The sequence below is a fragment of the Ixodes scapularis genome, unplaced genomic scaffold (genome assembly GCF_016920785.2).
Source record: "Ixodes scapularis isolate PalLabHiFi unplaced genomic scaffold, ASM1692078v2 PGA_scaffold2__306_contigs__length_199485367, whole genome shotgun sequence".
NCBI classification, from domain to species: domain Eukaryota; kingdom Metazoa; phylum Arthropoda; class Arachnida; order Ixodida; family Ixodidae; genus Ixodes; species Ixodes scapularis.
The window spans coordinates 198,443,406-198,464,425 of record NW_024609857.1 but is presented as its reverse complement, the minus strand read 5'-3'; the positions used below and the strand labels follow the sequence as shown (position 1 = coordinate 198,464,425).

Below are 21,020 nucleotides of genomic sequence, written 5' to 3'. Positions count from 1 at the left end.
CATCGTCATCATCATCATCACTGATGACGTCATCAGTGACGTCACTGATGACGTCACCGGCATCCGCATCGTCATCGTCATCATCACGGATGACGTCATCAGTGACGTCACTGATGACATGATCGGCATCGTCACGTGACCCCCCAAGGTCACGTGACCCCCCCCAGGTCACTTCACCCCCCCAGTACCCTTCCCTCCTCCTCCTCAAGAGCTGCGCTCTAATTCGGTGTTACAGGGAGTTGTAAACGGCTTTCACTTTTCTAATTGAATATCAAACACTTCCTCCCACCTCTCACTACTGCACCATGCCTAATTAAAAACTTTGCTGAACTCATGACGGTTGTTCCCAAGCTTCCACTTGTCCATTTTTTGTCCCTCCAGGGCTGCCTGCAGGAGTGCGTGTCCAGGCTCGCCGAGGGCCGGGACAGCCTCCCGGCCTCTGCTGGCGCCCCCTGTAGGCAGCAGCAGCAGCAGCACCTGTGGGCAGAGTTGCTGTACGGACTCCTGTCGTACTTGGAGGGCCTGCCCCCGAAGGAGGAGGGCCGGCCCCTCTGGCACTGGCTCTCGGGGACCCTGCCCCGGTCGCTGGGGGCCCTTCTTCTGCAGGAGCTTCCCAGACAGGTCGGTGGTCTCCGCCTTGACATTCTTGCAGTAGGGTATTGCAGAGGTCCTCCATTGGTCTCGAGTCTGACTGAAAGCCGAGGGATCCCTGCCTGTGCCAGCACAGATAAAATGAAGCAGCAACGGAGAAGCCCACAGATCTTGGCAACAATGAGGCACATTCGAGGGAGTGTTTAGTAATATACAAAACAGCTAAGAAAAAGACGGACTAGTGGAAAACACACAAACGAGGGTGCATTATTTATTTATCTACTTTTGCAGTGCTCCTAAACAACCCGATGGTTAATTTTTTTATTAATCTTTTTCGGACATCAAGGGCATTGCAGAGTGGAAGAAATGGCTCTGATCAGCCAGAAAGAGTGCTTAAACTGTAAGAACTTTACTTAGCTGCAAGGAGGGCAGGAAATTGGGGAACTTGGGGGAACTGATGTGGGTGCTTCGAGGAATCCCCGTGTCCCTAGAAACCTAATTTGAGAAGCGACGGCGTACTCTGAGGAAAACACTCCCAAAGAAGCCAGTAGCTTACGTGAGTTGTCCTGGGGCGCCAGGAGGGTGGAGCCGCAACATACGCTCGGATCCCCTCGAAACGTCGGTCATTTTCCTCTCTTTGTTGTACCATTCCTCCATGCATATGTGCATATGCCATGGCAGGTCATGTCAGGAAACCGGTCAACATCATTGAATAGTATAGTGAACTCACAATAATCCAAACTCGGATGATTCTGCGGTTCGAATTAATGAGAGTCGTCTGTCACTATTATGTATCGAGTGGTATGGTGTCGCCATCTAGCGAACAGATGATTTTTAAGGTTGTCGTCCATCAGCCCACATACAAAGGCGATTGCACAGCATCTTCTTTCAGATTTGGAAAGTTGCAGTATTGTGCCAACCGCCATAGTTCCACAAAATACCATGCAAGCCAATACTGGCAACTCCCGCGAATTGCGGGCGAAAAGTGATCGCAGCGCCCCTGGCGAGCTCGGAGTCTCCACTAGCAGACGAATTCTCCACAATGCATTGGTTTTGCCTATCTCCACGCGAGGCGACCAATGAAAAAAAATTGTCACGGGTATTCGCTGCTTTGAATGGTAAAAAATAGGTTCCACCTCATGAGTCAAGGACATTTTCTTTGTGTGGGAAAGATGTTACAGCTCGTAGGGTGCAACTTTCGGGCTCTCCTGAAGAAAACACTCTGTCCGAACTTACGTAGGCCATGCAAAACACAAATGTACCCTTGCCCTGTTTCTTGAAGAAGGGCAATGTAAAGTTTTTTTTAGAATATTGCTACGTTTCAACTTTACTGTTTTTATCGATCAATTCGTTTTGTTGTTGAAATTCCAATTTCTCATGATTGGCATTGCTTAAAACCTTTCGTCGAATAGGCGAGCTGGCTAATCCCGATTGTCTCCGGATGGAGAAGCAAAAGGCGATTTCGAACCACGTACGCTACTGCGATGTCAGTAGGCTCTGGAAGAAGTCGATTGTGCGCATGCAAATCTGATGCTATTACTGAAACTAATAAAAACAAAGCTACAAAAAAAAGAAAAGAAAAAAAAGAAAAAAGCACTTGGACAGTTGTGCCCCTTTCATTTTTCGGTCTCCTTCCTTTTTATGTTTGAGGCGACGCTACGCCGCTGCAGTCTTTCTTCCTCCTGCGTTTGTTTTTTGTTTGCTTTTTTCTTGTTTACTTGACATTCAAACCATCGCATATTTTGCTTGTTTGGCTTAGTTTTTACTTTCTTTCCTTCGCTTCGTCGCTTACTACCGCCGGTTCGTCCGCTACGCTATGCTCGGACATTTGGAGAGCTGTCTGCAACTTTGTAGTTATTGTTTCTTTGTATTTATTTTTTTTTTCACTGTCGTCTGATCCGAAATCTTCATATGCACTTTTTGATGCTTAATAAATATATTAAGAAGTATAAGCTCGTTATACATTTGTATTTGGATTTTATTTGTCTACGCCGGAACGTCTGCTATGGGTCACCCTTTGTCGATCAACCGGCCGCCTTCGGGCATACACCAGCGCATACTTGGAGATGGCAGGCATGCCGTGTTCCTGCCATCTTCACTGCGAAAGCAAGTTTTTCTGATGTGGTGGGAAATCCTTCTTCCGCTTCCCGAAGACCGAACAAACGTGAGTAATTAAGTTTCTTCGAATTAAATTGAAACAGCTATCCAAGTCTGGCTGCAAAATCACCACTGACGCCTCAACAGACAAATATTTCATCAAACAAGAGTTCAGCTGAAAGCGCACTTGAGGCTGCTGATCAACACTCATAACAAAAGCACGGTGTGCAAGGATTGCCTGGACATGTACGCCAACAAGTACTGGGATGTACTTTTGAACTGCTGTGCCAAACGAGCAAACAAATAGCCTGCCAAAGTCACTGGGAAAAGAAAGGCGAAAGCAAAAAAAGTCACACACTGCTAGCACGTAGCAGATTGCAGCGTGCGACTCTTACTTACCGGGCAATGTGAGTTGGGACTACGTCATTCCTTTCCTCTGTTTCGTTCTTAGTTCCTACCAACGCCGCGAAAGCAAATAACCAAACGTGTAACGTGCAGCTGAAAAAAAAAAAAAAAGAAAAAGTGGAGGTCTTTTAAGGGCGAAGCTCCTTAGGGTCTAGCCTTGTCTAGCATCCGTGCTCACATCGATTGTAAACACTAGAGCCACTAAATGAGCTGCGCTTAGAGTATCGGCACTCCGTTCCCCGGCATTGTTGTGGGCGCCGCCATTTTGGCTCGTATGCAGAGCAGGCGCAACTGCCGATCGTCATGATTCAAAAGTGCGACTTCTTCAGCTTTAGATTCGGTTGTGGAAAGGTCACGCAATATTGCTTTGCTCTGTCACGAACTATTTAAAGATTTGTGGAGGGCGGAAAGGCGTTTCCTGTGATTTCAGATAAAGCTTCAGATAACTGGCAACCATGATTTTACGACACAATATGGCCAAGTGTCGTTACTCTGAAGCGTAGCTTATCTAGTGGCACTAGTAAACACCTTGTAAGAACAGGGCGGGGCTTAGCAGGCTGCAACCTCCGCCTTCTGCACCTAAATTGCGTCTAACAACGTAAATATTGCGCAAATATTTTATTTTTGCGGAACATTTTTATTAAGAAAAAAAAGCTTCCCAAAAATGTTATTTAGGAAAAAACTTTTTCCCTCGCAGTGTTTCCTTAATGCCATGTGGCAACATGACTTGACATTGAAACGTCGCGGTATTACATTACACCATGGGACGTCATGACTTCACATCATGACATGACATTAGGTCACATGACGTCGTGACACGAGGCATAAAATTAAAACATTGCATTCACTTAAATACAGCATTCCATGTAGTATCTGGAAGTCTCTACCACTTTTTAAATAAGAGGCATGCATTTAGGATCAGTTATTTGTATTTGTTAGAATCTACTCCCACAGACAATATGAGCTCAAACACCCAATTGGGCCTTTTTTTGCATCTGCAGCTCCTACGAGCTTGATAGTCTCTTTATTTGTCAAATAGTCCAAATATGTGGGACGTCTACTTCACACTTCATTTGCAGTTTTGACCACGGCTCTCACTCAACCAAAAAAAATTGGTGCTTGTTTTCTTTATTTTTTAGGTTTCTGCTTTTCCTGAGAGGGCGCCCGCTCGCTGCCCATGAAGAGGACGAAGAGGTCGTAACGTAGTTAGGCAGTTCAACTTTGTTCTCTATGTTCCTTGGCGCGTGCATACTCCGTTTCAGTCTGTGCGCCGAATGCGTCCGTGATGTGGAAAATTCGCTTCAGCAGTAAATTTGGCACAAAGCGTTTAGTGACAAGTAAAGTGAACGCTGCTGCCTACCTATTGCTTCGGAGAGCTTTAACTCTATTGTGCACTTTAAAGATGTCTACTGTAATATCGCCCACCCCCTGTCTCGTGAAATTCATAAAATAATTGGGCTGGGCCATGTCTCGGTGAGTAAGCACAAAAAGTTTAGAAGAAGCTAAAAAACTGCCATATTTCTGTACATATCTAGTGTGACTGCACGAGATATACATTAAACTCAAAACAGTTTCATTGTTTTATGCAAGAAATGCTCTTAAAAGAATGCTTCACTATCGCAAAGTCCGTTGCTTCCGTCCGTGGGATGAACGCCGCCGATTGGCATACGGCACGCACGTTTGTTTCATGAAAGCACGTTTCTAACAACACTATGTTCTCTTGGTTAGTAAAGAAAAAAAAAGAACCAACAAGAAGATAAAAAAATTAACCAGGTGCAACAAGTGAGCGAGTTGGCGGAATAAGCGATGAAGGGTGTATGCTGGGGAAGCGGGAAAGTTTCACGATGGCAAATACTTTGGCGTTGGGCCAAGTTGGGTACCTTGTCAATCACAAGGAGCAGGCTCTTGTGCAACTTTCTTCGAGTATACATGTGCGCGGCGTGCTATCAACGTAGGTTGAGGCGGTGTTGCTGCGTGGCGTGGATGGCATCATGAACCAAAGCTCAAAATGGGACGCTTTACAAATGTCTCTATGCGGCATTCAAGCAAATCTTTATTTACTTGTTGGCTTTGTGTCAAAAACATTGCACAACCTTACCAACCGTGGTTCTGATGTTCTGGGAGCAGGAGCGAGTTCGTGGGGACTGTATTTCAATAGAGACGGACTTTGACCTTACATCTTTCACCTTACACTCCGCGGTTACATTCCAAAATATGGGCTGTTCGCTGATGTCGCAATCCCTGAATGTGTTACTGCTTGTGTTATCTTTCCAAATTTTTTTTCTCCAAACTTTTTTTGTAAGCAAAACAAAGTTTCATGTTGTTATCTCCATTGGTTTCCTTTTGTGCGCCTGTACTCCGACTTCGCGGTCACAGAAATTGGGGAGGAAGTACGTAAACAAAGTGAAGTGCTTTTCCCTCCTTCGTTTTACTTTGTCACGGACCTGCAACTGTAAGGTCCGTGGCTGCGTCATTCGGGTGGTATGAATGTTCGTGGATCGCAGAGTCCGCGTTGGGGTATTTGCAGGGCTGGGTGATCCCTCGGCGTTTTTGTAGCGTGAGCTACACTGGCCGGGGTTGAGCAGTTTTGCGTGGCTCCCAAAGAGCCGTGCTGTGCATGCGCGAGGAGCAGCGACGTCGCACGGCGCACAGCTGGCACGCTGGAGCCGCCGCCGCCGCGCGCGCCTCGCCGGTCTGCGCATTCCAGAGGAGTGACGTCATAGCCGCGGCAGACGCACTGGCGCTGCCGCGTGCCCAGCTCTGCGCCTCCGTTGCGCAGTAGCCAAGTCTGACGCTGCACCGGAGCCGCTTGATAGCGCCTCACATTTTGTGCGCATATGCTCACGCTACGTATATCCTGGCATAGCCGAGCTAAGCCACCGCAATTTTTTTTTGGAAATCAATATTTCTCTAAAAAGTGGGGTGGGCGATGGCTTGGGAATGGGCAATGACTCGGGATATTACGGTAGTTGGGTTGATGACTTCTCGATGGTGCAATGCGTCGACGACTGAGCCACATCTTGCGCGCCATCTGTATTTTGCAAATAAAAAAATAAAGGAGACTCCGCGTGCTCTTAAAACTTGTTGGTTTTCTTAAAAAGCTCGTTATTCTGAGGATTGAATTATAAGGAGGCTGCTGTAGTGTACAAATACAAAAAGAAGGGTTTTGAAGATTTTCAAAAACAATGTAATGATTGGTTTCTAGCAGCTTCCTGTAACATATTTCTTGAAATGGAAGAACAACACGTGTCTCTTTGCCATGCTGGCCTCTGGCACATGACATAGAAAATCTAGCACTACAGCTTTGTCATGTACGGGGTGTAAAGCGCTCGCACATGTGATGGAAGAGTTTGCCGGAAAGAAAGAGCATGTGCTTCAGAGGAAGCGATGCACAACAGTATTTTACTTGATTCAGTATTATACATAGTCCTTCACATAAAGGGAATGGAAAATCAAATTTAAAAAAGTAAAAATGGAAAAGACAAAAAAAAAAATAGGAAGGTTTCCACGTTTTTAGGAAAGTTGCGGGTGTGCCTCCGAGGCCGGATTATTCCTGACTTATGACAATGCTATCGGGAAAGGAATCCCATTCAGAAATGGATAATTGAAGAGGTCAAAATATAGAGATGTTCATTTTCGGTATGACAATTGAAGCTTCTGACAATTGCATGAAACCTAGGGACTGTTAGAGGTGGCGATTTTGCGTTCCTCTCCAGCCGGGGCACCAGCTTTGGCGGGACTTCGAGAGACGGCGTGCACGACAACGCTTTTGCTGTCGAGGCACAAAATGCTTACCAAGTTCATCTGTGCAACAAAATATCCACGAAGCAATGCGCAACACTGCACTACTGCCGTCTGTTTTAGGACACGATTGGGGAGGCGGTGGTTGCCACCGGGCGTCTGAGTGGCATCGCCCTGCCTTCGGACGACCTGCTCTCCGACGGCAGCGAGGACGGCTGGGAGGACGACCGGCCCTCCTGCTCGGCGGCCAGGACCCCGGGCGGTCTCAGCAGCAGCCAGCAGGGCGGAGACGCCGACTTCGCCGCCGCCGAGCTCGGCGCTGGTTCCTCCAGCGAGGACGGTGAGCACTCCCACGGCGGTGTCCGCATCGAGGGTTCTAATAATAATAATAATAATATTTATTTGCATACAAAAATCTGATCCTGGGTGGCGTGCACAACTGTGCAGAAAGGTTAAAACCCGTACGCGGGTGCGCCTACCAACCCGCCACCCAGGAAATGAAGCAAGCTTCCGGATTCCTCTGTGTGAGGAATCCGGAAGCTTGGTTCATTTCCGCTTTGTGCGGTGCACGAAGGGCGGGGCTTGGTTGCATCTGGGGTCTAGCTTTATAACGACTAGAGCTAGGCTAATTAAATTTTTACCAGTTTTCTACACCTTCTGATCGGTAGTTTATAAATTGCAATGCTTTACACGTTTCTGGTTTGCGGAAACTGTTCGGATCTGATGACATACAGCCGAGCCCGGCTATGACGAGACGGCAGTCTAAAATATGTTTGCTATATCCGGAATTTGTTATACGGTTGAATCCTACTAGAGCGATTGCCGCTTTAATGAAATCTTTGCGACAAAGTATTTTCGATTCCCCGTTTGTTGTCCATATAAGATTATGCACAAAAATTCTCTCCTCAACAAACAACTTTGCGAATGCCGCCTTGCTTCGACAAATTTTTCTCAACCAGACACTAATCCTAAATTAATTAACTCGTACGAATTAAATAAGTATAAAAATGTTTTCAACGTGATCTTGCGTCTCGCGATGTTGCTAAACGGCCAAAGAAAGCGCAGGTGCCACACAAACTGCTGCTTGGGGGCTAGAAACGAAACGTAAGCATTGTTGGACGTTGATGACGATGCAGGGGAGCTCGAAAGCACACTGCTTCAGGGCCTCCGAACTTCCTGCAAACGCTGGTGTACATCATGTTTGGGCTCGAGTCGAGCCGAGCTAAACCGAGTCAGATTTGTGCAAGATGCCATCAGTGGTGCATTGACAGCCCGTGTAGTGCGTGGTTGTCAGTCGGCAGCAGTTTGAAGCACGGCTTGAAACAGAAACAGGTCGTTCTCATCGGCAAACGCTGACAAATGCAACTGGATGGTGCTGCTATATAAGCATGGAAATTTTCTTTCTCTCGAATAGTAGGACACATGTTAGCAGCAAGTGGCACGCCTTTGTCGGCATTGATGCTCATAAAGATGCGATGGTTTGTGAAAAAAAAACGAAAGGTGAACAAATTAAAAGCTTTTGCGATTGCACTTCTTTCAGTTATGAGGACCATGCTGCCCAGCACTCTATAAACTCCAGCTCTCGCGTCCGAAGTGAAGGCCGCTTTCCAAGGCATTAGAACCTTTGTCGGCGCCCATGACGACAAAGTTGCGGTGCAATGCGGGCAGAAGCTGAGGGAGAGGAGATGAGAGAGGACGTCAGAATGCCGAGCTCTGGTTGGAAGGTGCTTCTTTAATGTGCGGGGATTTTTGTTGTTAAAGCCTCATCATCTGCCTCCACTACTTATACATTACTGTTGTTTGCCACTTTCATGCCCATTTCAAGGAATTTCCCACGACAAAAAATTTTGCTTGTGCTGTTGACTTCCTTGTAGCGGGATTCGAATGTATCTAAGCTGTAAGAAAAATTTTAAATTTTTTTTTTATATGCACGCGGCTTGTCAATGTTATGCGCAGAAGTTATAAAAATAATCGCCGTTTTATTTGTTTAATTTTCTGCTCTAGAATAACACCGCATTTATGTTTTAATTCGATACACGACGTGCAGGCACACATTTTTACGCGTCTGGGCTCGTCTCTATGCCTTAGCGTAGAAAGAAGCGTGTAAAGCGAGAGGCCATAAATATGCAGGGTGCACAGCCCACAGCTGCCATGGGTGGAAACTGTTTTACAGCGGAGCTGTGAAGGGCTAGCTTCCCCAGTTTCATGTCCGTCACCAAATAAATGTCGACGCAAAACTTTGGATAGCTACCACCATCTGTGAGCAACGGCAGGAACCAGATAACTTGCCGGTTGTCTGGTTGCTGCAGTTGTTCTTAGATGGCGGCAACCTTTCCAGCCTTTCCACTCTGGATTTCACCAGAGTAAAAAGGCTGAATTTCTCGAGGCGTCATCCTTGAGGTCGCCCTAGACGTCATCCTTGAGGTCATCCTAGAAGTCATTCTTGAGGTCGTCCTAGACATTGTCCTCGAGGTCGTCCTTAAGGTCGTCCTAGACGTCGTCTTCGAGGTTGTCCTACAAGTCGTCCTTGAGGTTGTCGTTGATGTTGTCCTTGAGGTCGTCCTAGACGTCTCTGATATCGTCCTAAGCGTCATCCTCTCAAAGTCGTCCTCGAGGTCGTCGTAGATGTCGTCCTTCAGGTCGTCTTAGACGTCGTCTTAGACGTTGTCCTCTAGGCATCGTCCTTGAGGTCGTGCAAGAAGTCCTTGAGGTCGTCCCACCATAGTACAGCTTCGCTGGTCTTCCTTCTTCACCAGACTGGAAAGGCTGAAAGTCTTTTTTTTTAAATGTCGTAACAGGAAATAAAATGCGTGTAAGAACAAAATTTAATCACAAACGAAACTGTCAATGTGATACTATACTCCGCGACAACTTTTCTTGGCATTTTTGAGGAGAGAAGGAGAGCCCGTGCACAGCTTTATTCAGCGCTCAAAATGGGAGAGGGAATGCGTGCCTGTTCCTTCCACTGCATTGCCAAGAAAAGTTGTTCCTGAGTATTGGAGGCAGCACTATGAGAAACAACGAGTGATTGCCGCTTTTTAACTATTTTTGCCTCTTTTTGGAATTGGAAGGCTGTTCTCAAAGTCATTACAGTCGACTGGCACCAATTCGACCTCGGTTAATTCAACTTATCGTTTAATTCGTCCCTGTTCAGAGGTCCCGGCAAAACCCTATACATTTCAATAGAATAACAACTCGTTATTTCTATTTTGAAATATTAAACATTGGTTATTTCAACCTAGAGAGAACCGGCGGTGGGCAAATTACAAGCACGATCGGCTGCGTTCGTCAGCGAGAAAGCCCGTTCTCAAATTTTTAAGCGCGCGCCGAGTTGCAAAGAGAGAAAAAGAGAGCACATAGCACAGACGTTGTTAGGAGAGGCACGTAGTTGCATGCCTCGCCACAAGATGGCGCCACGGCGGCATCGCGAGGACGCCTTCCGCGGGACTCGGAGAGAGGGCGCACGGGATGCGCGGCTGTGGGGGGGATATCGGCGGACGATGAGGGAGCGGGCGGACGAAGGACGGCGAGCGGTGCGTGCGGTGTGCCGCGAGTGCTCGGGAATAAAGGAGTTCCGGTTATGACAGTCCCTTTGTTCTGAAACCGCAAGCGAGCTAGCGTGGAAGCTCGCTGGGCCCTGACAAGTGGGGGCTCGTCCTCTGAACCCAAACTACCCTGCTAGACCAACGGCAACTCCTGCGAGGCAGTTTTACGTCCTCATCTCGCCAGCGCACCGACATAAGCACGAACAACGTGGTCAGCGAACTGCTGGCCCAGACGGACGGCAGTGCCATGGACCGGGAGCGATTGTCTTCGTGTGTGCGTGACGTGCTCCTGAACACACTGTTACAACAGGACACCGAGGCGCGCACGCTGGAGCCGACGCCTTGGAAGTGCGGTAACATCCAGTTGCCGAAATTCATCGGCTATGAAGACAGGCAGAGCCCGACGGACTTCCTCGACAAGTTCGAGAATTTCTGCCTGGTTACGGGCGTTCCGGACAGCAAGCGCGTCCGGCAGGTCCTCCCGGCCGCACTGGAGGGCACAGCAAAGCTTTGGTGGCACTTTGCGGGAGGCTTTGAGGACTGGGAAACTTTCGTGAAGGAGTTCCACGCCGAATTTGCGTCTGTCGATTACAAGCATCGGCTGAAGGAAGAACTCGACCGACGCACACAGCACCCGCAGGAAAACTTGCGCCACTTCATCCACGTCATTGCCGAATTCTACGACAGGATCGGCGAGACGGTGTCCGACGAAGAGAAGGTGAGACGTGTCAGGCGTCAGATGCACCCAAAATTTCAAGACTTGTGCGAAGGGCTCACGTTCGCGAATCTGCGCGAGTTTGCGAGGGAAGCCGGCGGCGTCATGGAGCGTGCATGGCACCGCCTCAAGTACGTTCCGCCGCCGCCAAGAACGGACCAAGTTGCCAAGGACCTCGCTTTTGCGGAGCTGCACCCCACAGTGCCCAACCAGTGCCCTCCATCCACGCTTGCTGCCGTGAGTGCTGGGGTGGCCCCTCAGCCATGGTGGCCCCTGCATCCAGCAGCAGTGCAGTCATCCTACTGCAAGGACCAGATGTGGGTTCCAACCACAATGCCCTGCCAGCCAGCACCGCAACTGCCACCACAATGGGCAGTGCAGCAGCCCCAAACTTTGGCTACCTCATTTCAACCCATGCCGCAGCCAACACCACAGTGGGCAACACCGCAGTATCCAACCTGGGCACCAGCTGTGCCACAACAGGGTCAACAGTGGCTTCAGACTGCACAGCAGGCCCCAAACCTGCAGCCTGCCTCCAACAGAGGACAAGTGTGTCAACGCTGTGGTGGGGTTGGACACTCTGCCCGATACTGCGCAACTGGCAGACAACGCAACCAGCAACGCTGCTACAGGTGCAACGAACGTGGACATCTGCAGGCTAACTGCCCAGGAAACAAGTGAGCATAGAGGCTGACCCGGCCAGCATCTACGAGACTGCCTTGCAAGTTGCAGCAACAGCCGGAGGGAGGGAGCCCTTGCTCGAGCTCACCGTGGGTAACCAGGTATTCCTTGCCCTGTTGGACACTGGGTCCAGTGTTAGTTTAATGGGGGACCCAGCTGTGGTGGCTGCTCAGGCTACTGGTGCAGGACTCAAGCAGGAGACCCATTCCCTCAGGTTGGCAACAGGATGGTCAACCACAACTCAGTCCATCAGATGCCGTATCCGTTGGTCGGGTAGATGCCGCAAACAACGATTCATCCACATGCCAGGACTGTGCCGTGACAATATCTTGGGCAGAGACTTCTTGATCGCAGCGGGTCTATCAATACATGTGGCCCTCGGAGGTTGGACCTTGGGGACGGAGATTCAGGAGCTGGTCCGTTTTGGCAAATCCTCAGAAGTTCCACCTGTGGCCCTGTCCGAGGAAGTGTACTCACTGGAGGAGCTGTTTGCAGCGCCGAGAGAGGTTGAGACCTGCCCGGAAGAAGCCATAGTCAAGGGGACTCCAGGAGAAAAGGCAGAAAGCGACCCGCGGATAGTGACAGTGCTCAATGACTACAAAGACACTTTCACAGTACGACCTGGACGCACCTCGCTGATCCAACACAGCATCGACACTGGTGATAGCCGACCCGTCCGTTGCAAGATGCGACCAGTAAATGCAGAGAAACGAGCCATAATAGATGAATGCATCAGGGATCTTCTAGATCAGGACTTAATTGAGCCAAGCACAAGCTCCTGGGCCAGCGCCCCTGTCCTGGTGGCCAAGAAAACTGGCGGCTACCGACTCGCAGTGGATTATAGACCACTCAACGCAAGGACTGATGTCCCAGTGCATCCGATGCCCCGAACGGACTGGATCCTGGCGCAACTTGGCAAAGCAAGGTGGTTCACTAGCCTTGACCTGTCCCAAGGCTTCTTCCAAATTCCAGTGGCAACACGGGACATTCAGAAGACTGCGTTTCTGTGTCACCAGGAAACGTTCCAGTTCAAACGCATGCCATTTGGCGTAGCCGGAGGCCCAGCCACGTTTCAGGCCTTAATGGACAAAGTGCTTGATGGAGTAAAACACAGGTACTGCATGGCGTTCCTAGACAATGTCTTGGCCTTTTCAGAGTCGTTTGAAGACCATGTAGTGCACTTACGGGATGTACTACACAGGATCGCAGAAGCGGGACTCACCATCAACCCCAGCAAAGTGCAGCTCTGCAAGCAGTCACTTAAATTCCTAGACCATGTCATCTCTCCGGGTAAATGCCAGCCGGATCCAGAAAAGGTTCGAGCAGTTGAAGGGTACCCCACCCCAACATCAGTCAAACAGCTGCAGGCGTTCTTGGGACTGGTGGGATACTACCGCACATTCATTCCACGATTTTCCGACATCGCAAAACCTCTCACGACGCTGCTCAAGAAGAATGCACCGTGGAGGTGGGAGCAGCCACAGCAGGAAGCTTTGAAATCCTTAAAGTCTTGGCTTACAGAGGAGGCAGTGGTGGCCTTGCCCGACCTCAACCGCCCCTTCATCATTGAGACAGATGCCTGTGGCATTGGCATCGCTGCAGTCCTGCTGCAGGAGAATGATGGACACCTCAGGCCAGTGTCCTTTATAAGCCGAACGTTGACAGAAGCAGAGAGCAACTACACCGTACAGGAGTGGGAATGTCTGGCAGTTGTATGGGCACTGGACAAGTTTCGCCCATACATAGAGTTAGCCCACTTTGAAGTACACTGCGACCATGCATCACTCTCATGGATGTTCCCCACGGAGCAAACCTCCAGCAGAGTGAAGAGATGGGTGCTCCGTCTGCAGGGCTTTAAGTGCACAGTAAAGCACAGGCGGGGCAAAGCTAACATCCCTGCTGATGCCCTAAGTCGTTGCCCAGTGTCTGCTCCAGATCCTCCTTCACCGTCTACTGCTGAGGACTGGTTTCCGATCGAAGTGAGTGACCCCGTTCCTTCAATTCGATTTGAGGAGGTTGCCGCCTCAGAGTCTGTGGACATATCACTGCTGAGCGATGGCAGAAGCTGGCTGCAGAACAACGAAAGGATGAGCTTCTGAGAACAGTAATTGACTTCATGGAAAACAACTCTTTACCCAGTGATATTAGGGAGTCGCGTAGAGTGCAAGACCTGGCAGCAGATAGTGAGATTGACGACACAGGTCTCCTGCTGTATGTGGGCCAGAGCAACAAGGTTCTGTGGCTACCGCTCCAACTGAGATCACTGGTGTTACAGGTGGAGCACGACCATCCGCTTAGTGCCCATGCAGGATACTTTAAGACGCTCCGACGGACGGAGAGGCGATTCCACTGGCTTGGAATGAGGGCAGATGTGTCTCGTTACACCCGTGCCTGCAAGACATGCCAGGCCTTCAAGCCACGACGACAAAAACCGAAGGGCCTTATGGATAGTTCTTGGGCCACTGGCCCCATGGAGCACTTGAGTGTCGACCTCATCGGACCGCTTCCTGCCACAGCCAAACAGAACAAGTACATCCTGGTCATCCTGGACAAGTTCACGAAGTTCATTGAGCTCTGTCCTCTCCGGGCACCAACATCCAGAGCCATTGTGGAGCGGATGGTGGACATCTTCTGCCGCCATGGGGTGCCCCAGAGCATCTCCAGTGATAACGGCCAACCGTTTGTAAGCGGATTGTGGAATGGAGTGCTCAAGTACTGGGGCATTGCAGAACGTTAACGGTACCCTACAGACCAGCAGGCCAGACAGTCGAGCGGCACAATGCCACAGTCAAGCAGGCTATTGCAGCCTACTGTGGCACCCACCGTGACTGGGACAGGCGCCTCCCAGAGGTGGCGTTTGCCATGAGGACGTCGGAGAGTGTGGTGACGGGGTACACGCCAGCCTTCCTCTGCTACGGCCGAGAACTTCGAACCCCGTGGGAGTTTCGTCCACAAAGACACTCCGAGACCCAGCTGTCCACTTCTCACGTCTTCAGTGCAGAGCTGAGCCAACACCTCAAAGACGCCCTCGCCTTTGCGAGAGACCACCAACGCAAGGCGCAGGAGACACAGCGACGACACTACAACCGGAGGCGACAACAGTGCGAGTTTGCTGTGGGTGACTTCGTTCTGCGAGACTCGCACACACTGAGCAACGCCAGTCGGGGAATCACTGCCAAACTTGCCCCTTGACGCTCTGGACCCTTTGCCATTGCGGCCCGGACAGAGGAAAACGTGTACAGACTGAAGGACCCTACGACGGGCCGACGGTGTGGACTGGCCAATGTCGACCAGTTGGTGCGGTACTATGATTCATAGGCATTGCTATTCACATTATGCACAGATTAAGGAGGGGGGATCTGTTAGGAGAGGCACGTAGTTGCATGCCTCGCCACAAGATGGCGCCACGGCGACATCGCGAGGACGCCTTCCGCGGGACTCGGAGAGAGGGCGCACGGGATGCGCGGCTGTGGGGGGGATATCGGCGGACGATGAGGGAGCGGGCGGACGATGAGGGAGCGGGCGGACGAAGGACGGCGAATGGTGCGTGCGGTGTGCCGCCAGTGCTCGGGAATAAAGGAGTTCCGGTTATGACAGTCCCTTTGTTCTGAAACCGCAAGCGAGCTAGCGTGGAAGCTTGCTGGGCCCTGACAATGTGCCCTGGCCCGCCCATACGTGCCGCTTCGGGGTAACCGCGCAGCCCTACCTCCCCGTGCCGGCTTATCAGTGTTGCTAGGTCTACTGATTTATCAGTAGTTTTACTGATTTCGTTCTGAATCTACTGATTCACTGAAAAAAAAAAAAAAAAAATCTACTGACTTTTTTTTAGTAAACATATTAAAATTCAGACTTGTACGTAGTTCAACTACTCTACTCAAGTTACTGTAGTTTAAAGGGGCCCTGCAAGGACATTTTACTGTTCTTTAATTTGCACCGAACCTGAGCGCACTGAACGTAGTAACTTAGTGAAACTTTTCTTTTCGCGAAATTCGCTTTATTTTAAAAGTTATAGGCAATTTAGAATTACAAAAACAAGCAAAAAATAACCTCCTTCATGACGTCGTAGGTCCTGGCTTGAGTGGCCGTGAACTAGAAGAGGAATAGTGAGCTCATCGAGCGCTCACGGCCGCCGCACTCCGTGTCGACGGCGCCAGAGGGCGCCACTAAAGCGTGTTCTGGATAGGCTGTATGCAGCGGGCTGCCAAAGCGGCTTTCATTGCGTTTGCTGCGCGATTAAACACTAATTCGGCATGACACTTCATTGGCCACAAACGACAGCAAACACGGGGTAAAGATCAGTTCAGAATGGGAGCCACTTCGCGCTGCCATACCGCGAAACGGCCAAACCGCAAGACAAAGCCTCTCGCCGAAGGCCTTCGGAACGCTCGGAGCCGGTCGGAACCTCCTGTCAGTACGACTGCAGCGCCACCGCGTACATCCGGGATTTTTCCGTGTCGGCGCCTTATCCTACTACTCCTTTCTAGTATGCGCCGCCTTTTCCACCGCTTGGCGGCGAGTATGTTGACGGGTCATTTATTGTTTCCGTACTTTATAAACTGCATTTCTTTCTTCTTTTCATCTATAATAGTGATCAAAAACTACTTTTATAAATAACTGAAACGGTTCGCGCCACTTATATTTTGTATTTCGACCAAAAAGAAGTTTTTAGTGGCTCTGACCAGTAGTAAGCCCAGGACCAAAGACGTCACATTTTGCGCGCTTTCGGTACCGCGGGTCGCCCTCGTCGGTGGAGGAGCTTTCCGTGTCGTCCGGTTAAAATATGGCGCACTGATATTTAGCTACTCTTTCCGTGCCCGCTGGCTTGCCCGAAGCCCAAGAGACGTGGAAACCGCATAAAAGGTAGACGCTTAAATATGATTGCAGGGCCCCTTTAACTACTTTTCTGAGTAGTTTAGTAACTTTCTATTACATTTTTATTTTGGTAATTTGTAGTTTACTTTAATTACTTTTCCCGAGTAACTTCTACTCAAATTACAAATTACTTTCCAATTTTAGTGGTTGTTTTTCCTATCAACAAACATTCCTGCACAGAGGAGATAAGATGTTGGAAAACCAGCTGATATTTGCATGTGTCGTAGAAAGAGGGGAAGGGTGGAGAAAATGGTTTGGAGAGTCCGAAACCCCCCAAACTTTTCACAAGCACCCCTCCCCCCCTCTAATTTACTTTATACTTTACTTCAAGTACTTTTTAGATGTACTTTACGCAGAACTGTAAACAAGCAAACACTGTCTAAAAGATCAAGCTCAGATAGTGCTAAACCTCACAGTTGAAATGACACATTCGCACGCAGAACATCATTTACCAAGCAAACAAGAAAGTACAAAACAATTAGGCACGCAGAAGCAGAACCAGCTATTAAAACATTTCTGTGAAAAAAAAAGAAAACGATTCATATTTGGCTAGCACAATTTCGCTGACGATTAAAACCTCTGTACTTTTTTTGGACCATAAAAGAAACAAAAAAACTTAAAAGTAACTTCAAAAGTAACTTGAAAAGTAATTCGCTACTTTTTTACAGTAATTAGTAATTTTCTCGATTACTTTCTGTTTGAGTAATTTCTACTCTACTCAAATTACTTTTGACATCAATACTCAGTAACTTAACTTAATTACTTTTTTTGAGTAACTTGTACATGTCTGTTTAAATTTTCTATTTGGCCCCTTCAGTTGCCAGGGTCGCCCATCAGAGGAAACTCATATTCTTCCAGAATTAAAAACGAAGCACTGGCTGATGGCCCAGAAGTAGTGATGCAAAACTATCGATAAATTGACTATCGATACTATCGATAGTTTTTCCAAAACTATCGATAGTGTCCCAGAACTATCGATAGTCGACTATCGATAGTACTATCGATAGTTTTTCGATAGTCGACTGTCGATAGTTTTTCGATAGTCGACTGTCGATAGTTTTTCGATAGTTGACTACCGATAGTACTATCAATAGTTTTTCGATAGTCGACTATCGATAGTTTTTCGATAGTCGACTATCGATAGTTTTTCGATAGTTTTTCGATAGTCGACTATCGATGTTTTTTTACTATACTGGCGACTAACGGTACTATCGCTAGTGCTATCGATAGTCTTGCACCACTATAGACCGTTACAACTCAAGAAGGTAGGGCGAGGGTAAGATGGGCCGGGGAGGAGGAAGCAGACGGAACGCTAAAGAAAGAAGGAGGTTTCCCCCTCTCTTCTCCAGCGCTCCGTCTGCTTCCTCCTCCCCGGCCCGTCTTGCCCTCGCCCTACCGCTCGCTACCCCCTTCTTTTTTCGCCCAAACTCCCATCTTCGTCATCACTGAAAGCTGAACCAAAGTTGGGATGGTAAGTGCCTAAGCTAGTTGGTGCCCCATTTGAAAACAAAAATTAAAGCGATGAATAGACAAGAGGGAGCGACGCAAACCGCTAGTGTCGCAAAACTATCCATAGTAAACTGTTGACAGTACTATTGATAGGTTTACGATAGTCGACTATCGATAGTTTTCCGATAGTCGATTAACGATAGTTTTTCGATAGTCGACTATCGATAGTACTATCGATAGTTTTTCGATAGTCGAATATCGATAGTACTATCGATAGTTTTTCGATAGTCGACTATCGATAGTTTTTTGATAGTCGACTATCGATTGTACTATCGATAGTTTTTTGACTATCGATAGATTTCTAGCGACTATCGATACTATCGATAGTACTATCGATAGTTTTTTGACTATCGATAGTCAGATTTCTGGCGACTATCGATACTATCGATAGTACTATCAATAGTTTTGCACCACTACCCAGAAGCCCGTCTGGATAGATAGGTCAATATATATTGATCTATCTATTCACCTGATTCACCCAGAGCAGGTTCAACGGTCACATCTGGGCCAGAGCCATATATGGGGAGAGTTGGGCCAGTCTATGATTTTGCCGCCGTGACGTCTCCCTCCTGAGTGAGCCAATCGGCCTGCGGCGCAGAGCAAGAGGCGTGAGCGCATGCGCGTGGAATCTCAGCTGCTCCCAGCTGGGCGGAAAGGGCCACCATTTTCATTCTTTCGCCCGGCGGAATGCATGGGATCGACATGCAAATTTCGGCTCTTTCCTTTTATTTGGCAGGCTCAGGAAAGAAATTTATATAATGTTATTCCTTGGTGGCTTAAAAAGCTAACGAATTAAGTTTCTCCACGTTTAAGTGCAAACTTTGAGTCGGGCAATGAAGAAATAAGCCCGTAGCAGATGACGCGTTGCCTCAACAGAACTCTGCGCCCGCAGCGTTGCGTCAAAAACCTTCCACAGCCCAGTAAGGAAAGATGGCAGCTTGCAGATGACCCACTCAAAAATGGGTCAGTCTCGATTTCAACGAATAATCCTCGAAATCGCAACACTAGTCAATGCTGATAAATAAACAAAAGAAAAAAACATTCACGGTGCCATTTTACTTTGTCCTCCATAAAGAATTACTCAAAAACTGGTCTGTTTTTTTTTTTCATTTTTATTCGTGTTTATTACTATGTTATTTGTTACTCTATACTGTATCTTTTAAGTGTGGTTTAATGAAGATAGCTAAACATGGCAAAACACAGTTTTCGTAGAGTCTACTGATTTTTGTGAAAATCTATTGACTTTTTGGGCGTCAATCTGCTGACTTTTTTTCTCCGTCTGGCAACACTGCGGCTTATGTAATCATAATACTTGCGCATGGTGACGTCGTGGGCGGCGCTCTCGGGCAACCACTAACCGGAGCGCTCCTGCGCTTTTATCGGCGGGTGCAACAAAGTTGCTGCTAAGACGTGCTCTGCATTACTCCCTTTGTGACAGTCCATCCTCTTGCCGGTGTTCGTCAGAGTACCCGGCGGTTACGATTCTCTGTTTGCCATAACAGCCCGCAAGAAGTACAAGGCAGTCGATATTGCAACAAAAGTGGCCATCCGCAACGACGTAGATGGGCTGACGCATAAAGAAGTGATGGAGAAGTACGGCTTGAAAAAGGAGCACACTCGCAAAATGCAGTAATCCCTCGTTATAACGAAATCACTATATGGAATCGGGCCGAGGGAGCTACGCAGACCGGAGGACATCATCCCTTCAGGAGCCCCCGACACACGCGTCTGGGGCATACTATACACACACGTGCATCGAAGGGAGATTGGGGGGTGTCTACCGAGAGTCGCTTAGCGAGGTTGAGAAAAGTGGCCGGCCCAAGTCCGAAATCGCCAAAGAATTCGGCATCGGCTGTTCGACACTGTCTACCATTTTCCAGAACAAGAAGTTGCTCATGCAAGGGAAAGCGCGCCCACGACCCAAAGATGTAAGATCCCCAATTGCTTTGCAACCGTCAAAATTTCTCTCGCGAGCATGCTTGCAGAGCCGGCACATGATTCTCAGAGCTGCAGCGATCTCTACAGGAGTGCGTGAAAACATGTTAGCAAAGCCACCGAGGATAACTTCGATTTGTTTGCACTTGTTGACGTGGACATTCCCATTGTTGCTCCTGCCATGGATGCTGAGATTGTAGAAACTGTCTGCGGAGAATGAGCTGATGTGGATCTCCAACTTTGCTCAGGACGGATCAGTGGGAAACTGTGGGAGTACCTTCAGAGCAACAGGCCTGAGGATGTCTTTAATGCGGATGAAACCTCACTCTATTACAAGATGCTCCCGACAAAACTATTACGTTTAGAGGGGTGGAAGAACGATTTTTCTACTTTCAATAAACACAGCTTAAAATTATTCCTCGACATTTGTGACATATGAAATACATACACGTTGCTTTTGTTCCCTTTGCAGTAGCAGTCGTAGAAAAAATCGGAGAAAAACGAACACCGTTTACCCCCTGAACTCGCAGCCAGAAAAGGCGGCCACGTGATCTGGAGCCCATTATATGCCACCAATGTTTTTAACATACCCCCAGCGTTGGGGTTGGCAGAGCAGGAGGCACACGCTGAGTTCCACGCACTGCTAAGCTTTGGCTAATCCTGTCGTACCAGCAATTGGGCACGAGCCACTACCCTAATGTGTGTCGAGGCATTAGATTCACGAGCCAAAATCGAATGCGTACGCAGTCTTCGTGCGCACTGTGTGAGCAGCATTTAAATATTTTCACAGCGGGGATTGCAAAGCTTTATGATGCACTCCTGATGTCGCATTGTTGTCATTGTCCCCACACCTCCGTCATCAAGTCTTGCGAAGGAGAGACTGAAAAAAAAGGTCCGTTTTTATCCCTGGAATTTTAATGCAACGAAGT

At 48.5% G+C, this 21,020-nt stretch overlaps 1 protein-coding gene across 1 annotated transcript in view; it reads left to right on the top strand.

The window, feature by feature from the left end:
* The window catches only part of LOC8039133 (serine-protein kinase ATM), a 397,758-nt gene that overhangs the window by 116,374 nt on the left and 260,364 nt on the right, over positions 1–21,020 (top strand). The window contains exons 16-17 of the mRNA XM_040208992.3: positions 382–621; positions 6,958–7,174. Of these exons, the coding sequence (XP_040064926.2) occupies positions 382–621; positions 6,958–7,174 (457 nt within the window). The remainder of the gene's footprint in view (positions 1–381; positions 622–6,957; positions 7,175–21,020) is intronic.